At 58.0% G+C, this 19,148-nt stretch overlaps 4 protein-coding genes and 1 long non-coding RNA gene across 6 annotated transcripts; 4 read left to right on the top strand and 1 right to left on the bottom strand.

Moving 5' to 3' along the window:
- The first annotated feature begins 1,643 nt into the window (after nt 1-1,643).
- On the top strand, nt 1,644-3,725 carry SPEM2 (SPEM family member 2). Its single transcript, XM_060134574.1, is given in 5 exon segments — nt 1,644-2,123; nt 2,285-2,342; nt 2,475-2,507; nt 2,510-2,770; nt 2,773-3,725. Coding segments are annotated over 5 exon segments (1,434 nt in total). The 5' UTR covers nt 1,644-1,994.
- A 708-nt stretch (nt 3,726-4,433) lies between these two features.
- SPEM3 (SPEM family member 3) lies at nt 4,434-7,578 on the top strand (the record flags this gene model as incomplete). The annotated part of the gene is given in 8 exon segments (XM_060134657.1): nt 4,434-4,616; nt 4,766-4,823; nt 4,942-5,471; nt 5,521-6,232; nt 6,235-6,839; nt 6,841-6,952; nt 6,955-7,541; nt 7,543-7,578. Coding segments are annotated over 8 exon segments (2,823 nt in total), but the record flags the coding sequence as incomplete, so codon positions are not given.
- A 1,811-nt stretch (nt 7,579-9,389) lies between these two features.
- On the bottom strand, nt 9,390-11,869 carry LOC132511229 (uncharacterized). Its single transcript, XR_009537560.1, has 3 exons — nt 11,714-11,869; nt 10,793-10,857; nt 9,390-9,953 (listed from the first exon to the last, which is right to left on the bottom strand). It is a non-coding gene; the product is annotated as an uncharacterized LOC132511229 (long non-coding RNA).
- Nucleotides 9,526-11,703, top strand: TMEM102 (transmembrane protein 102). 2 transcript variants are annotated; one of them, XM_060134249.1, is made up of 3 exons: nt 9,526-9,719; nt 9,915-10,271; nt 10,373-11,703. In XM_060134249.1, exons 2-3 carry the CDS (start codon nt 10,058-10,060, stop codon nt 11,692-11,694), a joined length of 1,536 nt encoding a protein of 511 aa, XP_059990232.1. In that variant the 5' UTR covers nt 9,526-9,719; nt 9,915-10,057; the 3' UTR covers nt 11,695-11,703. The 2 variants fall into 2 exon arrangements, with proteins under 2 accessions (XP_059990232.1, XP_059990231.1); XM_060134248.1 differs by having other exon boundaries at nt 9,888-10,271.
- A 640-nt stretch (nt 11,870-12,509) lies between the features above and the next one.
- Nucleotides 12,510-18,730, top strand: FGF11 (fibroblast growth factor 11). Its single transcript, XM_060134250.1, has 6 exons — nt 12,510-13,095; nt 13,766-14,006; nt 15,655-15,765; nt 16,294-16,397; nt 17,013-17,211; nt 17,479-18,730. The coding sequence occupies exons 2-6, from the start codon at nt 13,814-13,816 to the stop codon at nt 17,655-17,657; spliced, it is 786 nt and encodes a 261-aa protein (XP_059990233.1). The 5' UTR covers nt 12,510-13,095; nt 13,766-13,813; the 3' UTR covers nt 17,658-18,730.
- The last annotated feature ends 418 nt before the right edge of the window (nt 18,731-19,148 follow it).

The following is a 19,148-nucleotide window of genomic DNA, read 5'->3' as shown; positions in this document are numbered from 1 at the left end:
GGTTGCTAAGGAAATGATCTCCCTGGCAACAGGGCCTAGAGAGCCCTGAGGACCCTCATCAACCTCTTGGCCTCACCAGGCCCTGTCCTCAGCCCTTCCCCAGGCCCTTCTTGGTTCCAAGGCTCCCACCTGCCTCTACTCTGTTCTCTAGTGCCCAGGGAAGCCCCCCAAATCCCATTCCAGATCCCCAGGCAGTACTGGCCTCAGTCTCTCAGAGGTCCGGCTCCTACCAGAGCCCTGGTTTAGGCTGTAACTACAGGTGAGGTGTGATCCCTCTGAAGCCCTGGTTCCTTTGGGGAGGGATGGCTGAGAGTGAGGGTACCCAGGCCCTCACAGTTCCCCAGTCAGAACCCAAAGCTCCTGTATACTCGAGAAGGCTTGGAGCGGAGGATAAAATATTGAGGACACTCTCAAGGGCTGCGTCCACACAGCCCTGTGTGCCCTCACTCCTCTGATTAGCACTTCCATGTCACAAATGAGACTGAGGCTCAGAGACGCCAAGTGACTTATTCATGGTCACATGGACACCAAGGATCAACTTCATGGCCTCAGACGCTCCATCCCTGCTCCCACAGGTAGATTCCCATTGCTACTGGCCCATCAGAGTCTCCTCCCACCTTCCTCAGTTTCCCATGTAAACTCATCGGGATATTGCATCCACTGGACAGCAGGGAAACCCAGGCCCTACCTACTTCTAGACACTTGGGATCACACACACGCACACAACCTGGGAACAAGGAGCCAGGTCGAAGGGCCTAGACCTCACCTTCCATACCAGATGGGTTCCTGGAATGTGAGCAGATAGGCCTTTTATGAATCACCCTGCTTCTCTGTTCATTTTCATTTGACTAACGTTATCGATCATTTTAAGCTGATTCCATTAAGTGGGTCTATATTGAGCACCTGCTACGTGTTTGGAGTCTTGATGGAAAATGCCCACTGGCTCTTTCTATTTCTTTCTTTTTTTTCTTTTTGGCCATGCCGTGTGGCTTGCAGGATCTTAGTTCCCCAACCAGAGATTGAACCGGGGCCTTCATCAATGAAAGCGTGGAGTCCTAATCACTGGACCTCCCGGGAATTCCCTGTTCCTCTATATCTGTTGAGATGTTCATTGTACAAACAAAATGACTTGAGGTTCCCCAGGTACCACTTTCACAGACCCCAGCAATGAACCCTGTTTATAATAGTAGATTCCTTTTGTCATATCACAATTACATCTATTTTGTGCTTTGTGAATTTCATGTGGTTTTCTCAAGACAGCAGCTAACCGTTTTTCAACTCGGAGGGTTGGCTCAGTGGGAGGGCAGTTGGTTAGGAAGGAGAGAAACCATGGTTGGGGGTGGTCTCTGGCAAAGGTGGCAAACCCTTGCTCTGAAGCGAAGGGGCCAGTGGGCTCAGTGACCACCAACACCTAAGGCTGCAACCCCCGGCCAGGAAGGGGTGGGTACGGTGGGTACTAGAGGGGTTATGACAGGGAAATGGGCAGGACAAGGAGGGGATGGTGCAGTGGGGCGACCCCAGAGGGGACTCTTACTGTCACTCATCCATCTAGTCACCCTCGCTGCTGGCCCCAAGCAGGCGTGGGTGGAGAATAACAACAGGCTACATAAGCTGCTATAATGTCTCGAACAATGAAATGGAGGAAATCCTTTATGCATGATTCAGTCCCTATGAAGACTGTCTCTCATCTGTAGCAACCATGCTTGCAAATCAAGTTAAGCAAGGCCCCGTGGAGACAGAAGGGCAGACTGAACTCTGGGGACTAGGCTCCATGTAGTGGGAGCCGAGGGCAGAGATGGCCACATAAAGGGCCAGCTGAGTGGATGAAAGATTGGCCACCTCGGCATTGTGACTCCGTGCAACGTGCCTCATTGTGACCATGCTCCCTCACCTGTTGGTGGGTGTCTGCAGGTCCTGGCATGAGTGCACTGTGGGTCAGGGCCGGTGGGGGGGGGGGCGGCCCGCGGCCCAGGTGGCCCTAGGACCCCCCCACCATGGAAAACCGGCTCTGGTATGACAACCTGAGGTGCTGCCATCAATACCAAGAAAGTACCCAGAATGCGGAGGACTTCCTGCTCCTGCTGCCGGGCCTTGTCAGCACTGGGATCAGCATGGCAACTATGGTCAGCAATGGTTGGGGACCACCAGCAGGGGTGAAGAGGGCTGAGGGTGGGAACCAGCTGCAGCCTCCACCTCCGTCTGCAGGAACGGTCTTGGCTGGGATGGGGGGTGAGGGTGGAGAGCCTGGCCTTCATTTTCACCCACCCCACCCCACCCCACCCAGGTATGGCATGGGCTCCAGAATGCCTTAGACAAGACCATCTGTTGGATTAACCAGAAAAGTAACTACGGAAGACGGGTAGGGGGCACCACACCCCTGCTACTCCCAGGGCCCTAGAAACCCAGGCCCCAGGTTCCCAACCCTGAACTCTTCTGACAGTTGCCCTGCCCTCACGGACTCTCGCCTCCGCCAGATGAAATCTCACAGGCTTGTGAAAGGTCCCCAACCATCCTCCAGCCAAGGCCCAAGATGTCCACATCCACTGCATCCTGGACCCTGTGGAAGTGAAGATGGCCCGGCCCGCTTGCTACTCCCTGTCCTCCTACCATCATCTCCGCAACCGTAGCCGCAGCTGCAGCCGCCGCCCCTGCAGCCACCAGCGGAGGCCGAAGAACCGCAGACAATTCCCCTACAGCCGCTCAGGCTTCCGTAGGCCGCATCGCAGCCGCGGGATGTCACAGCTGCGGCCGATGCCCTCCTTTGATCGGGAGGACCTGACTCCTACCTGGAGCAGGAGGATGATCTTTCCTTCCCACAACCCAAGTACCCGTGGGGGTGCTGGGGAGGGCTCTACCAGCAGATGGGCCTGCCCTCCAACGTGGGCCTCTGGGGCCGCCAGGGTGGGATCCTGGCCAGCCTGCCACCACCCTGTCTCTACCTGTCGCCCGAGCTGGGCCGCATGGCCAAGCGTGTGGAGGCCAAGTCCGAGCTAAGGCTGCAGTCCTTCGGGGCCCCCTGCTCACCAACCTGCATCTGGGGCAACGTGGAGGCTGACCAGTGGACCTCGTCTCCACCACCTCTCCGATGGCTGCCCCCTAACCCCTCGTGGGTCCCTGGGGGGCACAGCACTTACCCCTCAAGGGGCCAGCTGCCGTATGACTCCTGGGATCAACGGCGGCGTGGTCTGGAGGGCTCTGAGCCTCCATCCGCTCTGGTGCCTTGGGGCTGCCGGCCCGAAGCCTGGCAGCGCAACTCCTCCCCGGCCCACGGACGGAGCCTCCCCAGCTGTGCTCACAGCCAGCCCAACCGCAGCCCGCACCCCTTCACGGGACACTTGAATTACTCCCAGGATCCCCACGAGGTGCGGTGCCGGGCGGCCAAATGGGCTGAGAGGCTGCCCGTGCGGCGCCCTCTGGCCACATCCGCCTCCCTCACGGTGCTGGCCGAGGCCTCGGACCAGCGGGCCCCGGCTCCCAGCTCAGCGCTGCTCCTCCGCCCCTCCCAGCCCCTGCCCGACGTCCAGGCTACCGAGCACCCTCCACCCCCACCCACCTTCATGCCACTCAGGCGGAACCCGGGGGGCAATGCCAACTACCAGGTGTATGACAGCCTGGAGCTGAAGCGGCAAGTGCAGGAGAGCCAAGCACGGGCCAACTCGCTGCTACCTTCCACCTCGGCCTCGAGGCCCTCTCTGCAGGCGAGCCAGACTGGGAAAACGAACTGACCAGTAGCAAATGGGGCCGGGGGCGGGGGGCGGCAGGGCATGGAGAGAGGAATAAAGAGCGCCAGAGTCCAGGAAACATTGGTGGTCTGTGGCTTGGAAGCACCACTCCTTCTGCCAGCCTGGGTCCCTGCGCTTGGCTTCCTGCAATAAGAAGCCAGTGTCCCCTTCTTGGCCTGAGGGTCCCCTTGGTTTAGTGGCCACAGTTCTGCCAGCAGGCCCCTCCTGCTCCTATACCATGCACTAAGTACATCTGCAGCTGCAGACTCCAAACCCCTGGTCTCTGGGCACCTCCTCTGTGTCTCAGCTCTCCCTGTCCCCAAAGAGCCTCATGCAAGAAGCTGCTTCCAAACTGGGAGGTTCCACATCTGGGCAGGTCCAGCTCCAGGCCCAGTGAAGGGCATGAAGAAGGCTGAGGCTCTGGACTCCAGCCAGGCCTTCCACAGGGCTCTGAGGCCAAGGTCTTCCTAGTCTCAAGAGGGGCCAAGAGACGGAATGTGTCATTCGAACAAGTGAGTCAGCGGGCGGTGAGCGAATGAATGACCGCTCGAGGGGAGGTGTGCCGGCCTACGGGCCCTGTTTGACTGTCCAGGCTCAGCTTACCTGACCCTGGTTACCAGGGGAATGCCACCCTGGGCCCTCCTTTTCGTCCCCCTCCCTCACTGTGACCTCACCACCTGCCCCATTATGACCCAGTCTGGCTCCCAGTGACTATGTGGAGGCCAGGGGACCCAGGCAGTCCTTGGACCCCCGGCCGTGGGTGAGCGAGCCCTCTACCGAGCCGAGCCATGCTCTGGCCCCATCCCCAGGACATGCCAGGAGCTAGGAGACTCAATTCTTCTGATCCCAGTCGGCTTCATCTTGCTCAACGTGGGGATGAACGTGGTGACTATGGTCAGGGCAGGATCTGGGCAGCGGGGTTGGGGGAGCCCTGGGGTCTTGAAGGGGCTGAGGTTGGGAGGGCTGCTGGGGTGTGGCCGGACAAGGGTTGGATTTCAGGGCTCACCCTGCTCCCGGCCTCCCCCCTCCCCTTCTTCCCTCAGCTCTGGAGGCATCTGAAGAGATTCTTGCGGGCACTTTTCAAACGTATTTTCCCCAAAGGTGAGTGGGCGCCAGCGTGGGCTCAGGGGATGTGGGCCTGTCCCCTTTCTTCTACCCCTGCCTTGATTCTCAGCCCCTCAGGAACCCAGGCCCTGACCCATCTTGCCTTTCCCCGCAGACAAGCAAGCCAGCTGTGTAGGCAGCCATCGCATGCACAGGCGCTGCTCCCTGGATCCCAAGAACCTGTGCTCAAGAGATTCTTCCCGCTTCCGCCATCGCCCAAGCTTCCTGCTCGGGCACCCAAACCACCTTGACTCCTGGATACCAGACACAAAAGATGAGAAGGCTTCTAAGTGCTGCTGGATGCCGCCTCAGTGTGGACGGGCTGGGGCTTCCACGGAGGCTCCACAGGGACTGTGGAAGGAGCGGGTAGTGGGAGCTGGGGAGGCCCCTCCGGTCACAGCCTTAAAGTCCCAAGCCACCTTGTACTCCAGGTAGGAGACATCTTCCAAGCTCCGCAGGATGAGCAAGGTGGACGTGGTTCCACTCCGCCTGCCCCAAGAGAGCAAGACTAAGACCCCAGACTCTGACCCAGCCCAGGCCCCAGCCCGGGCCCAGACCCGCCCCCCAGTTCAGCCCCCTGCGCATGCTCCTGCCAAGGCCCAGACCTTCTCCTCAGCCCACCCCACTGAGCACACCCACCCCCAAGTCTGAGACCTGCTCCCGAGGCCACGCCCATGAGCACACTTCCGCCCAGGCCCAGGCCTTCTCCCTAGTGCACCCCACTGGGAACACTCCTGTCAAAGCCCAGACCTTCTCCTCCACCCACCTCACTGAGCACGCCCCACCTCAGGCCCAGACTTGCTCCACATTCCACCCCCCTGAGCACACCACCCCCCAGGCCCAGACCCCCTCCCCAGCCCTCACCTCTGAGCACAGCCCTGCCCAGGTCCAGGGCCCTGAGCATACCTCATCCCATACCCCAGCCCAGGCCCAAGCCCAGGCCCCCTCACATGCCTCAGCCCAGTCCCTGGGCCACACTTCTCTCTGCACCCTGACCCTTGCTCATCTGACCTATACCCATGCCAGCACTCTGGTCCCTCCCCCAACTGCTGCCCCAGTCCCTCCCCCAACTTCTGCCCCTGCTACTACTCCTGCCCTAGCCCCTACACCAGCCCCTGTCCCAACTTCTGACACAACCTCTGTCCTAGCGCTGGTCATGGCCCTGACGACCACTCCAGTCCCTTCCACCACCCCTACCCCCTAGATCCTAGATTCTATTCCCTCTACCTTGTCTGCCTTCAGCCGAGGCCTCTCCTCCAGCCGTGTGGTCTACGATGCCCGCAGGGTAAAGCAGAACTTATTCCATGTGTGTCCCCCTCAGAACTCTGGGTATTCCAGAAAGGACTTGGGTACCCTCTCCAGGCCCCAAGAGAGGCATGGTCTGGTGAGCTCTGGTACAGCTGAACACTCAAGCAATGTAGTGGGGACAGTGCTAAGCCCTCCACAGGATCCATACTGGGTTACCCGGAGTTGGGGAATATGGAATGGAAGATCTCAAATGATTCCAAAGACAAATTTGAACAGTCCAAGACCTTCCCTTACTGCGGCTTCCTTCCTTGCAGGTCTCAGAAGAGAAACACGGACCCCCAGACTCCAGTCTACCCCACATTCCTGTACTCCAAGGATGCTGCACCTTCTCAACCTTGCTTCCATTCTCGAACCAGTGCCCAGAGCTCACCATGCACCATGCCTCCACCATGCACTCTTTATCTGCCTCTTGTTTCTCCCAGATCATGGGTCCTTCATCAACACAGCAACCACCAGAAGCCCTCCACCTTAATACAACCCCCCACCTTTCCCCCAACCTCCAAGTCTCCTCGGTCTGTCCTCTCTTCCCAGGGCCCCATCCCTCCCCGGTTATCTACTACTTTCCAAACCCCAAGCCAGGCCCAACCCCCTGGACTTCATGAGAGTCCAGGCCTCAACCAAGGCTCTGTCCTCCCAAGGACCCCAGGCCCTTCCAAAGTCTGCAGAGTTTCCAGAAACCCAAGCCTTACCCCAAACCCAGCCCTCCCCCAAGAACCCAGGCCTTGCTCAAGATCCAGGCCTCCACAAGCTTCCAGGCCTTACCCAAGATGCTGGAATTTACAGGGGCTCAGAACATACCCATGACCCTAGCTTACACAGCACTCAGGAATTAATCGAGATCCTGGCCCCCATAAGGGTCCAGCCCTTACTGAAGACTCTGGCTTATCCAAGAGATCAGGCCTCCATAACAACTCATGCCTTATCCCAAATCCTGGCCTCCACAGGAACCCTCTAGGAACTGACTCTGTCCAAGTTTTGGGCCCACATCAAACCCGAAAGTCATTTATATCTGAGGCAGTTCGTCGAAAGGAGGATGCAGGGCAGCACATACCATGGACTTCTGTCCCACCCAGTCAGAACTCCTGCTCTCCCAAGGCTCAGGTGGCCTACAATGACCTGCTAACCTTCTCAGAGGTACCTGTACTGATTGAGCTGCAATCACCCTCCCGGCGAGCAGGCAGCCAAGACTTGGTGTACCAGCCCATGGATACAGTTCCTCCAGCCTGCCAGAACTATCGCCAGATGTCTACGCCTCCCAAAACCAGCTGGAAGCCCTACTGTCCTGGGTCAGGCACCCGGCTAGGGCATGTGGTCTTTGACGCCCGCCAGAGACGGTTCAGAGCAGGCAGGGACAAGTGCGAAGCTCTGTCTCCCAGGCGCCTTCACCGAGAGACATCCAACAACTCACCGGAGACCATCAAGGAGTGGGGATATCAGTGTGTGATGAGCAACTTAGAAAAAAGGGGGACAGATATGCATGAGGAATAAAGAGACAAGAGAAGTGTTCTGTGGTTATTTGAGGACATCCACCCCAGCCCCATCCCACAGGGCCTGATGAGGACCTAAACTATCCCTGCTTTCCTTCCATCGCTGTCTAGCTAAATCCGTTATCCCCAAGGCCCTAGAGCTGCATCGTCAATTACAGTAGCCACTGGCCAAATGCGTATTAGAATGTAAATTAGTTAAAATTAAGGAAAATTAATTCTGTTAAAAATTAAGTTAAAAATTCTCTTCCTCAGGGAACGGAATTTCCCTGGCATCCAGTTCTGTTCCCTGGCGGTCCAGGTGTTGGGACCTGGCGCTTTCACTGCTGTGGCTGGGGTTCAATCCCTGGTCGGGGAACTCAGACCCAGCAAGCTTCACGGCTTGGCCAAAAAAAAAAAAAAAAAAAAAAAAATTCTGTTCCTCAGTGCCATGACCTTCTAAGGGCTCAGTAGGCACATGGAGCTAGTGGCTACTGCATTGGACGGCACAGATTTAGAACATTTGCATCACCATGGAAAATGCTATTGGAGAGCAGTGCTTTAGAGTTTAGAGCAATTTTCCTTTCCCTGTCACCCACCCCCGGCATCTTAAAGCTCCCCCAGAGCCTAGAGAACTTAGTTCTTTTAAGGGTGGCTCAGAAGCCACCCTCTGGGGAGGAGGTAAGATGTGGGGATGGACACCCAATGTCTGATTTCCCCAGACTGTGAGAAAGAGCCCAGGCTTCAGTTTTCCTCATCTGGTCTCTTGGGTCACGACCAGATGTACGGAAACTTGCCTCCCCCGTTCTGGGCTGTGTTTGGGGCTCTTGGTTACTGAGGGAGAAGACCTCTCTTTGTCAGTGACTAGGAAACCTTGTGTTTTAGGCTCCCCAAATTGAGCCCTGGATTCTGAGGGTCCCCTCCTTCATAGGCCTCTCAATTTTTCGAGGTGTCTCCACTTAATTTTCTTGCCCATGGACTTAGGCCTAGTTCACTGTGGAGACAGACCCCTGGGAAAAAGGAATGTTAAAAATCCTGGTCCAGTATGCATTGGTCTAATCTGTGAGCGTGTCTCTGGTGTCCTATCTTTCTGTCCTATTATTCTGGCTCCTAGTTTCATCCTGGACTTAAGCTGTGTCCATGATAGCTCTGGTCGCTGAAAGCCATTTCCTTCCCCTGATAATTTTTCATTGCCCTGCCCTAGCCCAGCTGGAGTTTCCTCTGGACTTGATTTTCAGTCCTGATAACTCTTCTGTATACACACATAAGCTGCGAGATTCCAAAGTGTTTTCCCTGCCACCATTTGTGTGTCTGAGGTGGGCAACACTAATATGTCCCTTCCCTGAGTCAGATGTCCATTCCTGGGTCACTACATGCACACTATCAGTGTGTTCTTGTCTAACGTTACCACCGCCGATTCCAAGGAGATACGTCCCAGCCGGAGAGCCCATTTCCAACACCTCTCTGGCTCAGCTCTGACCTTGGACAAGTCATGTGCAACCTTTCTAGGCTTGCAGTCTCATCTCTAAAATGAAGTTATAATTGCATGCAAGAACCCTTCTAGATTTAAATGACCAGGGCTCCTCTACTCCCAAGTGAGATGTAGAGTCCCCTATTTCTCCGCATGCCCTAGTGTATGTCCGTCATTATTGTTTGCTATTCAGATCTGTTCTGATCTGAATAGGCCTCTGTTCTAACCCCAAGGAGTGTTTGTGCGGTTCACCTGGCCTTGTAAAGACACAGAATAGTTTATCATAAAGACACAGAATAGTTTATCTCCAAAGAAACTACAACTTCCATCAGGCACTACTTCAACGGAACAGGAAAGGATGTGGGGGCGTGGCCCCAACGCCCTGGTAGCTTTGAAGACAAACTACAACTCCCAGGATAGCCGCGAGATCTCTGCAGAGCGAAAGGAGTGACTGAACTCTGACTGGAGGCCGGGCTGGTCCGGAACCACCCCGACAGTCTCCAGAAAGGGGCGTGGTTATAATTTAGGGGCGTGACCTTGCAGGCAGCAGGAAGAAGTTACCTGTTGAATCTTACTATCCATTCTCTTCCCAGCCTTTGTAGCTAACCCTAAGAGGGAAGCCGCAAGCCACTAGCCTCTTCTGAAAAAGAGGTAAGGGGGCGTAGACAAGGGGCAGCGAAGGAGGCTATTGCATTCCTTAGGAGGGGCCAAACAGCTACTTTCTACCTGCTGAGTCAGGTGAACCGTTCCATGGGGGCGGGGACCAGCATATGAGAAAAGGGCAAAGACGGAGGAGGTATTTATTTGTTCTCTTTCAAGACTAAATTTAGGACCCTTCGTCTGCAGACCCATTGGCGGACTGTGTCTTGGGAACCCTCTTGGCCTCTGGAAGAGAAAAGAACGGGGGCCAGTTTTCCGCAGCAAAAGGAACGGCCCGTCTGGGCTCCCTCCCGTCTGTGTATTTCCTAGCCCCCAAACGACAGAGCCCTATGGCTTCCGCGGTCTGGGGGAGTGCTCCCTGGTGGGGCCCACCGCCCCCAGCCCCAGCCCGGCCGCTCACGGACATCGACTTCTGCTCTGGGGCGCAGCTGCAAGAACTAACCCAGCTGATCCAGGAGCTGGGTGTGCAGGCGAGCTGGAGTGAAGGTCCCAAGCCAGGACCAGATCTCCTCCAGGCCAAGGACTTTGTTTTCTCTTTGCTTGGTAAGTAACCTTCCCAGCCTTCGGGAACTTGCAGCTCTCAGCTCCGCCTCACCCCGCCCCGGCTCTGGATCACGCCTTTACGATCCCTTCTCTTTCCTTAGGTCTCGTTCACCGCCGGGACCCTCGCTTTCCTCCTCAGGCAGAGCTCTTGCTGCTTCGTGGCGGGATTCGCGAGGGCTCCCTGGATCTGGGGCCTGCGCCTCTAGGTCCCTACGCTCGGGGACCTCACTACGACGCCGGCTTCACACTCCTGGTGCCCGTGCTTTCGCTAGATGGCACTGGGCAGGAGCTGCGACCGGACGTGGGATCCTGTTACGCATGGCTCTTCCTCCCAGAGCAGGTACGCGGAACCTCGGTCCGGGAGGCATGGCAGGATTGCCTAGGACCCCCAGTCCCAGGAGGACGTGATTCGATCCACCCAGCCCAAAGCAAAGAAACTCCCAAGGATCCGCAAATCTCCGTGGACCAGCTACACGGTGACGTCACTGAGCCTGAGGCACACGAGTCTTTGGAAAACTCACCTAGTAATGTTTCAGTGCCAGAGTTGCCTCAACAAGACGTAACCGATGTTGACTTTCCCTCACCACTGAAAACAACGAATGGTGACGTCACCAAAGCAGCCGAAGTTAGCCCAGTGCCACAGTCGTCGGAGGCTCCGGAGGCATGGCCCACATTGTGCCCCGCCCAGGTGGCTGCCTGGTTCTTTGCTTCACTGGCTGCGGTCGCTGAGTCCCTGTTTCCGGTCCCGGGTGCCCCGCGCTTGGTCCACGCAGCCCGCCACGCGGGGGTCACCACCATCCTCGTGGCTACGCCCGGGCCCCCGCGCCGCCTCTTGCTTTTCGACTTGATCCCCGTGGTGTCCGTGGCCGGCTGGCCCCAGGGGGCTCGGAGCCACTCGTGGGCCGGCCCGCTGGCCTCGGAGTCGTCTTCCTTCTACCTGGTGCCCGGCGGCGGCGGCACAGAGCGGCCGGACGCCCCCGGCTGGCAGCTCTGCTTCGCCCGCCAAGAGCTGGCGCTCAAGACGCGCATACCCGTTCCCCTGCTGCAAGCTCACGCGGCGGCCCAGGCGCTGCTGCGCCCGCTGGTGGCAGGGACTAGGGTCGCGGCACCCTACCTCCTGCGGACGTTGCTCTACTGGGCGTGCGAGCGGCTGCCCGCGCTCTATCTGGCGCGACCCGAGAATGCGGGCGCCTGCTGCCTCGGGCTGCTGGATGAGCTGGGCCGGGTGCTCGAGGCTGGGACGCTGCCCCACTATTTTCTGAGTGGCCAAAAGCTCCGTGCGGGGGACGGCGCCGCTTCGCTGCTCGGGGCGTTGGCCCTGCTTCGCAGGGACCCTGCCCTCGCCCTGCGCGCCGCTGTGGAAGAGGCCAAGGCTGCACGCAAGGGGGGCGGCTTAGCCGGCGTGGGAGGCGGGGCCCATTAAAGACGCTGTTCCTACTAACCTCGAATGTGCTTCTGTTGGCCAGCGGGATGTGGAGGGGACTGCTCTCCCCTCACCTGGGAGACAGGCTGCTGAGCGATTTGGGCCTGAAGAGCCCGTTCTAGAAGGCCTCCTCGCCGGTTCCTCCGCGTCCTCCTACCCTCCTCCCGCCCCATCCCTGGCACAGGTCGTTCCATTCTGGCCTCTCCACTTTCCAAATCTGTGGCCAGCACCCCTCCCACTCCGGTGCAGCGTCTGGCATCCATCTCCCGCCAGTTCTTATGGTCTTTTCTCTTAGGAGTCAATAGGGATGGAGGTAATATATTTGCTGAAAAAACGTGTAAAGGAGAAAGGTATGGAGACCAGGGACTGACAGTTTGTCTCACACAAAAGCAGAGACATTAAGGAGGCCGGATTTCACCCCAGGCTAGACTTCACCACCACCGCTATCTCTTCAGTTATCCCCCCCCCCACCTTCCTCATCCAGTTCTGTCCTCCATCCTGGGCAATAGGGTCCCTTTCTTCATTCTCGGGGTATCCGCCATTCCATCTATCTAAGCCCAACCTCTCCCCCCATCCAGAGTTCCATTCAGTGGAGTCGCCTCCTTGTCCCTCCTCCTCTGAACCCCGAGACATGCGGCCTTGCCTCGGCTCCGCCTGTCTCTAAGACCTTCGCCACTCCCTGCCTCCAAGGAACCCCGGGGTTCCGCCCGCCCAGCTTCACCCCCGCCACTCTTTCCCGGCGTCTCCGCCCCCTGCCCCGCCCCCGGGCCGGCTCTCGGAGGAGAGGGGAGCCGCTGTCGCCGCCGCCGCCTCAGCTTCCCACAGCCGCTACCGCTGCCTCCGCTGCCGCCGCTCCGCTTGGCCCAGCCGCCAGGCCCAGTGCTCACTTCGCCAGACCAGGGCGCTCTGCGGAGACACCCTCAATCCTTCCTGGGGTCCGGGACGCCTAGCCGGGCGTGGGGGGAAGCTCCACTTGCGGGGTACAGGGAGGGAGGAGCCTGGAACCGGAGCCAGCGCCAGCCGACCCCGGATCGACAAGACAGGACAGGTTGAGGGGCGTCGGGGAAGGAAGAGGGGGTGCTATAGGCAGTCCCGGGGAGGACAAGGAAGCCCTGTCGCAGAAAGCTCTGATGCGCTCTGACTTACAGCGGGTCTGTTCACATTTGGGGACCCGTGACAACGTGGGTGCACTCCTCTCTCGGGGGGCTGGTTGGATTGGAGGGCGTGGGATCTAAACAGCACCAGCTGTCCCCGAGGAAATTAGGGGCTGCCAGAAAAAAAAAGCCAAAAACCTATGCTCCTTATTCCGAGGTGACACAGGGCCCTCCAGACAACCACCTGGTGTAACCACTAGGAAGGGCGGATTTGGAGGTGACTTCAAAAGGAGTGGATGGTAACAAGGTGAGGAAGGGGGCTCAGCAGCTGGAACGCTGTGCCACTAGAATTGGGGGTGACTTGGTAAAAAGCGGTATCGTCCAGAGACAGGGTCTGGGAACCTCTTCTTGCTGATTGGCGACAGTCTGGATATTTCAAGGCATAGTTTTTTTGGGATTTCAGTGAAAAAAAGTGGGGGATTCTTCAATTAGAGGGTGGCAAAAGCAAAGACACCAAGGTTGGGTTCTTCCTAGACACTGGCAACACCCCAGCAGGGGTGGGGTGAGCTAATATCCCCAAAGCTAAGGACCCACACCCTTAAAATTACAAGAGTGGCTTTGGCAGGAGTGCAGGTCCCAGAAATAGGGTGGAAAGGTGCCTGGGGATATTGGAACCACATCCTGGAAAATTTGAGGGTCTTGGCTTTGGGATAGTGTTAGTGGGGGACAGGGACACTGGAGATCAGAGAAGGGGGAGTTTTCTGCGGGGGGCAAAGGTCGAGGGTGGGGTCAACTGAGAGGTACATAGGCTGCTGGGTCTGGCGAAGCTAGCACGAGGCCCAAGGGTGGGAGCTGGTGCCTGGGGTGGGGGTCGTCTAGGGCTTATCCTCAGGTCCCGTGGGTGAGGCGGCGAGTCGGACCGGAGAGTCAACAGCATGTCCTGGTGAGCTAGCGGGCTTCTCCGGGGGGGGCGGCAGCGCGCTCCGGGAGCCTGCCGGTTTTGGGGTGTCTCCTCCCGGGGCGCCATGGCGGCACTGGCCAGCAGCCTGATCCGGCAGAAGCGGGAGGTCCACGAGCCCGGGGGCAGCCGGCCCGTGTCGGCGCAGCGGCGCGTGTGTCCCCGCGGCACCAAGTCCCTTTGCCAGAAGCAGCTCCTCATCCTGCTGTCCAAGGTGCGACTGTGCGGGGGGCGGCCCGCGCGGCCGGACCGCTGCCCGGGTGAGTGGCTGGGGCGGGGTCTCCGGGCCGGGGGTCTCTCTGCCTGGGAGGTTGAGGCCAGGGACTCGGAAGAGCGGGGCCCGACTGACGGGGGCTCCCCGAAAGTGAAAGGGGGTGGGCCTGGACCACAAACTCTCGGCCAGACGATGCCTCAGTTTCCTTTCTCTCTCGCCCATAACCCCGAGTCTCCTTGCTTTCGAGGGCAAGGGGAAGGCTTGAGGGGCTAAGCCTGGTGCCCCGAAGCCTGGCAGCTCCCGCTCGGCCCCCCTCCCAACACAGGAGTCCCCACCCCCACCATCCTCTGCCTACGTGCCGTCTCTCGCGATTCTTTCAATGCCGAGTGGAGGGGCCTGGGGGTTCCGGACGCCTGGGTCACCCCGAGGGTTTCTGCGGCTCCGGCAGCCCCGCCCCCGCCTGGGTTCTCCCGCTCCTCCGAGCCTTGGATCCGTTCCGCCTCGCCGAGCTTGCCTGGCTCGGTACCAATCTGCCCAGCTCTCCCCCGGGTGTCCTTGCAGCTACCTCGCCAGTCCGCCCCTCTGTGCGCCCTCCTCCCGTGACCTGCACTTCAAGAAGAGAGCTGGGCACTCCCCCATGACCGCCTACGCGACTCAGAAATCGGGTCCCACGGGCTCAGGGGACCCTCTGCCGCGAGGAACTCAGACACACTAAACGGCTGGATACCCGCACGGAGACTGGGGGTCGTACCATCTACGAGGGGGTACCGGGAACTCGGCCGCAAGCGCCGGGGGAGGAGAGTTGTGAGGGTTAGCGTGTGGTCCCCGTCCAGGTGCGACAGGCGGGAAGTCCCTCTGGCCTCGCTCCTGTCCTCTCTCAGCTCCCCTAGGGGGAGAACCCCCCACCCCCCGCTGGCGTCCTCCTCCCCCCGCCGCCGGCCCTCCGCAGTGGTACGGTCCGCAGCCCACCCTTTGAGTGGGACCCAGCCCCCACGTGAGTCAGCCAGCCTCACCAGCTCCCTGGCCCCCTCCCCCATTTCCTTGGTTTGGTACCGAATATCCCCCATCCCAGGCGGGTCACCTGGATGAAGGGGAGAGGCTGAGCCTCAGGGAGGGCGGGGACCCCGCGAGCCAGCAGACTGACAGACAGACAGACAGACAGATGGGTCAGTGTCAGACAGGCCGGCGCCGGGCCAAGGCGAGGCCCGCGCGAAGCGAGAGGCAGCCGCAGCAGCAGGTGCTGAGTCAGCGTCAGGCCCAGTCCCACCCCCACTCCTGAGGGGGCGCCCCTACCCTGGGGTCACCTTAATGCCCCCCACATTCGCAAACACACTGCCCCTTCAGCAGCTCTGCCTGTCTCCCTTTGTCCTCTGCGTTTCCATGTATCTCTCCCCTTCCTCTTCCTTCTTCTCCCCTCCCCCCATTCTGGTTGAGCTGTAGAGTAGGAATTAAATACATTTCAATCAATTAAACTGAAAGCTGGTTAGAGGAAGCAGAAGGGACCCACACCCCAGCTTCCTCTGGAGTCAAAGAGAGGTGGGAGAGAGCTTGCTTAGAGGGTCAGGGAGTTGGGGTCCTGGGACCCTCTTCCTTCTCTCCATCCTCCTTTCTTTCTCTCCTCTGATCCCGCCAAGTGTAGCAATGTTTCTGGGAACAGAGATGTCATGTTCCAAGATGAATGTCTCTCTCTCCAGAGCCTCAGCTCAAAGGCATCGTCACCAAACTGTTCTGCCGCCAGGGTTTCTACCTCCAGGCGAATCCCGATGGGAGCATCCAGGGCACCCCAGAGGACACCAGCTCTTTCAGTGAGAGGGGAAGCCAGCTGCTGGGTGGGAAGGGGGAGCGCAGGCATAGGAGATGACAGTCCTATTGTGGCTTCAGGTTCTGTTGTTTTCAGTCTGGCTTTTTTTTTTTAGATGTTGGGGGTAGGAGTTTATTAATTAATGAATTTATTTTTGCTGTGTTGGGTCTTGGTTTCTGTGCGAGGGCTTTCTCTAGTTGTGTCGAGCGGGGGCCACTCTTCATCGCTGTGCGCGGGCCTCTCACTATCGCGGCCTCTCTTGTTGCGGAGCACAGGCTTCAGACGCGCAGGCTCAGTAGTTGTGGCTTACGGGCCTAGTTGCTCCGTGGCATGTGGGATCCTCCCAGACCAGGGCTCGAACCCGTGTCCCCTGCATTAGCAGGCAGATTCTCAACCACTGCACCACCAGGGAAGCCCCAGTCTGGCTTTTTGACCCCGCAAAGGAAGAAGTAGAACTGGGACCAGAATTGAGGGGGGGCTCAGATGGGAATTGGAGGCTTGGGGTACTGATACCCCTTCTCTCCACCCCCAGCCCACTTCAACCTGATCCCTGTGGGGCTCCGTGTAGTCACCATCCAGAGTGCCAAGCTGGGTCACTACGTGGCCATGAACGCTGAGGGGCTGCTCTACAGCTCGGTGAGACAAGGGGGCAGAGTGGCGTGGAGTCAGGGGACTCCCCTAGCTACAGCCTTCCCAACTACAGATATTTTGCAGCTCAGGGCTTCCTCTCCCTCCAGCTCTTGCCTGTCCTCACTGCCCGCTCCCAAGCACCTCCTCTAGCGTCCCTCCAATCCCTTCTCCTCGAATAGCCTCCTAAATACCCCCAGGCTCTTTGAATGTCCAACTCTTTCAACCTTTTAGGACCCCTGTGTCTTCTCCAACCTCCTCTAGACCTCATTATTACTCACTTCCCCAGAGTCATTCAGGATGCTGGGGAAGGATTCAGGAACTCCTCCAAGCAGAAATTCCCTCCAGGTGCCCTGGATGGTGAGAGGGTGGGAGTAGAGCAGAGAGAAGTTATCTTCTTATCCCAGGCCCCCAGAAGTCTAGGTCCCGGCCCTCGGGGGGCCACCAGACTCTTCCTCATCCTCCCTTTCTCCCAGTTCTTGCGTGGACTCAGAAGTTGGCTCTCCCAGTCTCAAACGTATGGATTATATCCTGCCTTGTTCTTCCCAGGGCTCCCTTCTGTTCAGTGATGTGTCTTTTTGTCTTTCTGTGTGTGTGTGCCTTTCTGGGTCTTTGTCTCCTCAGCCACATTTCACAGCTGAGTGTCGCTTTAAGGAGTGCGTCTTTGAGAATTACTATGTCCTGTACGCCTCTGCTCTCTATCGCCAGCGTCGTTCTGGCCGGGCCTGGTACCTGGGCCTGGACAAGGAGGGCCGAGTCATGAAGGGAAATCGAGTCAAGAAGACCAAGGCAGCCGCCCACTTTGTGCCCAAGCTCCTGGAGGGTGAGTATGGACCCCCAGGGAAGAGGTGGACCACATGGGACGGTATTGACCTAGACATGGACATTTAGTGACACACAGCTAAGGGGCTATAAGTGTTTTAAGAGGACACATGCTATGACAGGTCAAGCCAGGAAGGCTTTGGCCTTTGGAGGTTTGGGAAGCTTTCCTTCTGTGGGTTCCCAGAGGAGGAGTGTAGGGGAAGGGAGCCCTTTCAGAGCTCTCTTGGTGCCTAACTCTCCTTCCTGCTCCTCTCTCTCCCCTTCACAGTGGCTGTGTACCGGGAGCCTTCTCTCCACAGTGTCCCTGAGACCTCCCCTTCCAGTCCCCCTGCCCCCTGCCGTGTAGTCCCTGGACTGGAGGCTCCCTGCTCTAGCCACCACCACAGCCTGTCTCCCAGCCCTGCTTCTGGCCCTGCTCTCACCCCTGCTGCCACACTCATGCCCTGAGCAGCCATGTCCCACCAGGTGCTCTACCCTGAGGGAGCCTAGGGGCCGGCCATGACTTCTGGGGCTGCTGAGACCCTTAGATCCTTGGGCCCGGGAAAGGGGTCAGAGAGGGGGATGTCTGAAAATGGTCCTGGCTGATCACTTCTTTCCTTCCACACTCACACCCTCCAAAGCCTTTTCCCAAGATGGTGCGGGGGGGTTCCAAAACTGACAAAACCAGGGCATAAATCTTCCCCACCCCGGGCTCAGCCAGTTCCTGGAGCCCTTTGCCCTTTTCATGGCCACCAAGCCATAGACTTATAGGTCCACTGCAGCTCAGGATTAGTTTCCTTCTTTCACTACTCCACCTTTTGCCTTGTTCCAGACAGGCTCTGGAACACCAGGCACCCCAGCCAGGGCCATTTCTGCACCCAGGGTCTGTGCTGGAACACAGGCATGCTGCCAGGCTCTGTTCTGGATCCATCAGGCTTCTGTCCTTCACCCAGATGGACCCCTGGTTTCCAATTAGAGAGAGGCTGGATTTGGGCCCTGTCCAGCTGTTGGTCTTGGCCTGAATTGGGCCAGTCTCAGATCACCACAGGTTTAATTTTCTTACCCCAGAGACACCCAGTTCTAGAGCGTGGTGTTCTAGACACATACAGAGCCATACTTCCTTCTGAATCTCAGCTCTAGGACATAGACCACGACTCTCAGCCCTTCCCTCTAGGATGGAACTAGAGCCTATATAGGCATGTTATTGCTCTAGAGTAAGAGTTCTAGACCCACGCTTCCACCTTCTCTAGTGATACCTGTTAAGCAGGAGCTCTGGAAAGGACCCAGCTATGATTCACAAAGAACTAAGTCCAGAACTTCTTGTTTTCCCTAGACAATTTTCCAAAAATCTTATTCTTCCTATAGAATGCTAACCTTATTTTTTACATGCAGTTTCTAGCTCCTGCAACTCAGCTGGGGTCCTGCCAGGGAACAGAGGCTGAGGAAGGGCAGAGGAGTTTTGGAAGGAATCCCTGGCTCATAGAAGGGCAGCTAGGATGGGAAAGTGGCCAGAACCATGGCATGACTGGACCTGTGCCTGGGTTGGGGGGACATGAACACTTAGCTACCTCAGCAGGAATTCCTTCCAGGTCCCCTTTAAAGCTGAGGTCTTTAGGGTAATGGGTCTAGAATAAAAAAGACAAATGGGACATAGCTTTGAACCCCCTCAAATGAGGAGACACCAATTCAGCAATAAGTCCCACCCTTCTCCCCTACAGGTCAGGCCAAGGAGGGTGAGGGCCTCTTGGTCTCTAGACCTCATACACCCCTCCAGCTTCTAACTGAATAGAACTTGCTTTACCTCAGCTGGGTGTTAGGTACCCAAAAAGGCTCTGCTCCCAGGGGACCAGTCTCCACTCCATGCTTTCTCAATTAAAGACGATTTATACAATTGAAGTGTTGTCTGCCATCTGTGGGTAGCAGGCTTTGGCAGTCGCTCGGGGAGGGATCAAGTCCCAG

This window comes from Lagenorhynchus albirostris, chromosome 20 (genome assembly GCF_949774975.1).
Source record: "Lagenorhynchus albirostris chromosome 20, mLagAlb1.1, whole genome shotgun sequence".
Classification (NCBI taxonomy): domain Eukaryota; kingdom Metazoa; phylum Chordata; class Mammalia; order Artiodactyla; family Delphinidae; genus Lagenorhynchus; species Lagenorhynchus albirostris.
This window is presented reverse-complemented; position numbering and strand designations above follow the sequence as displayed.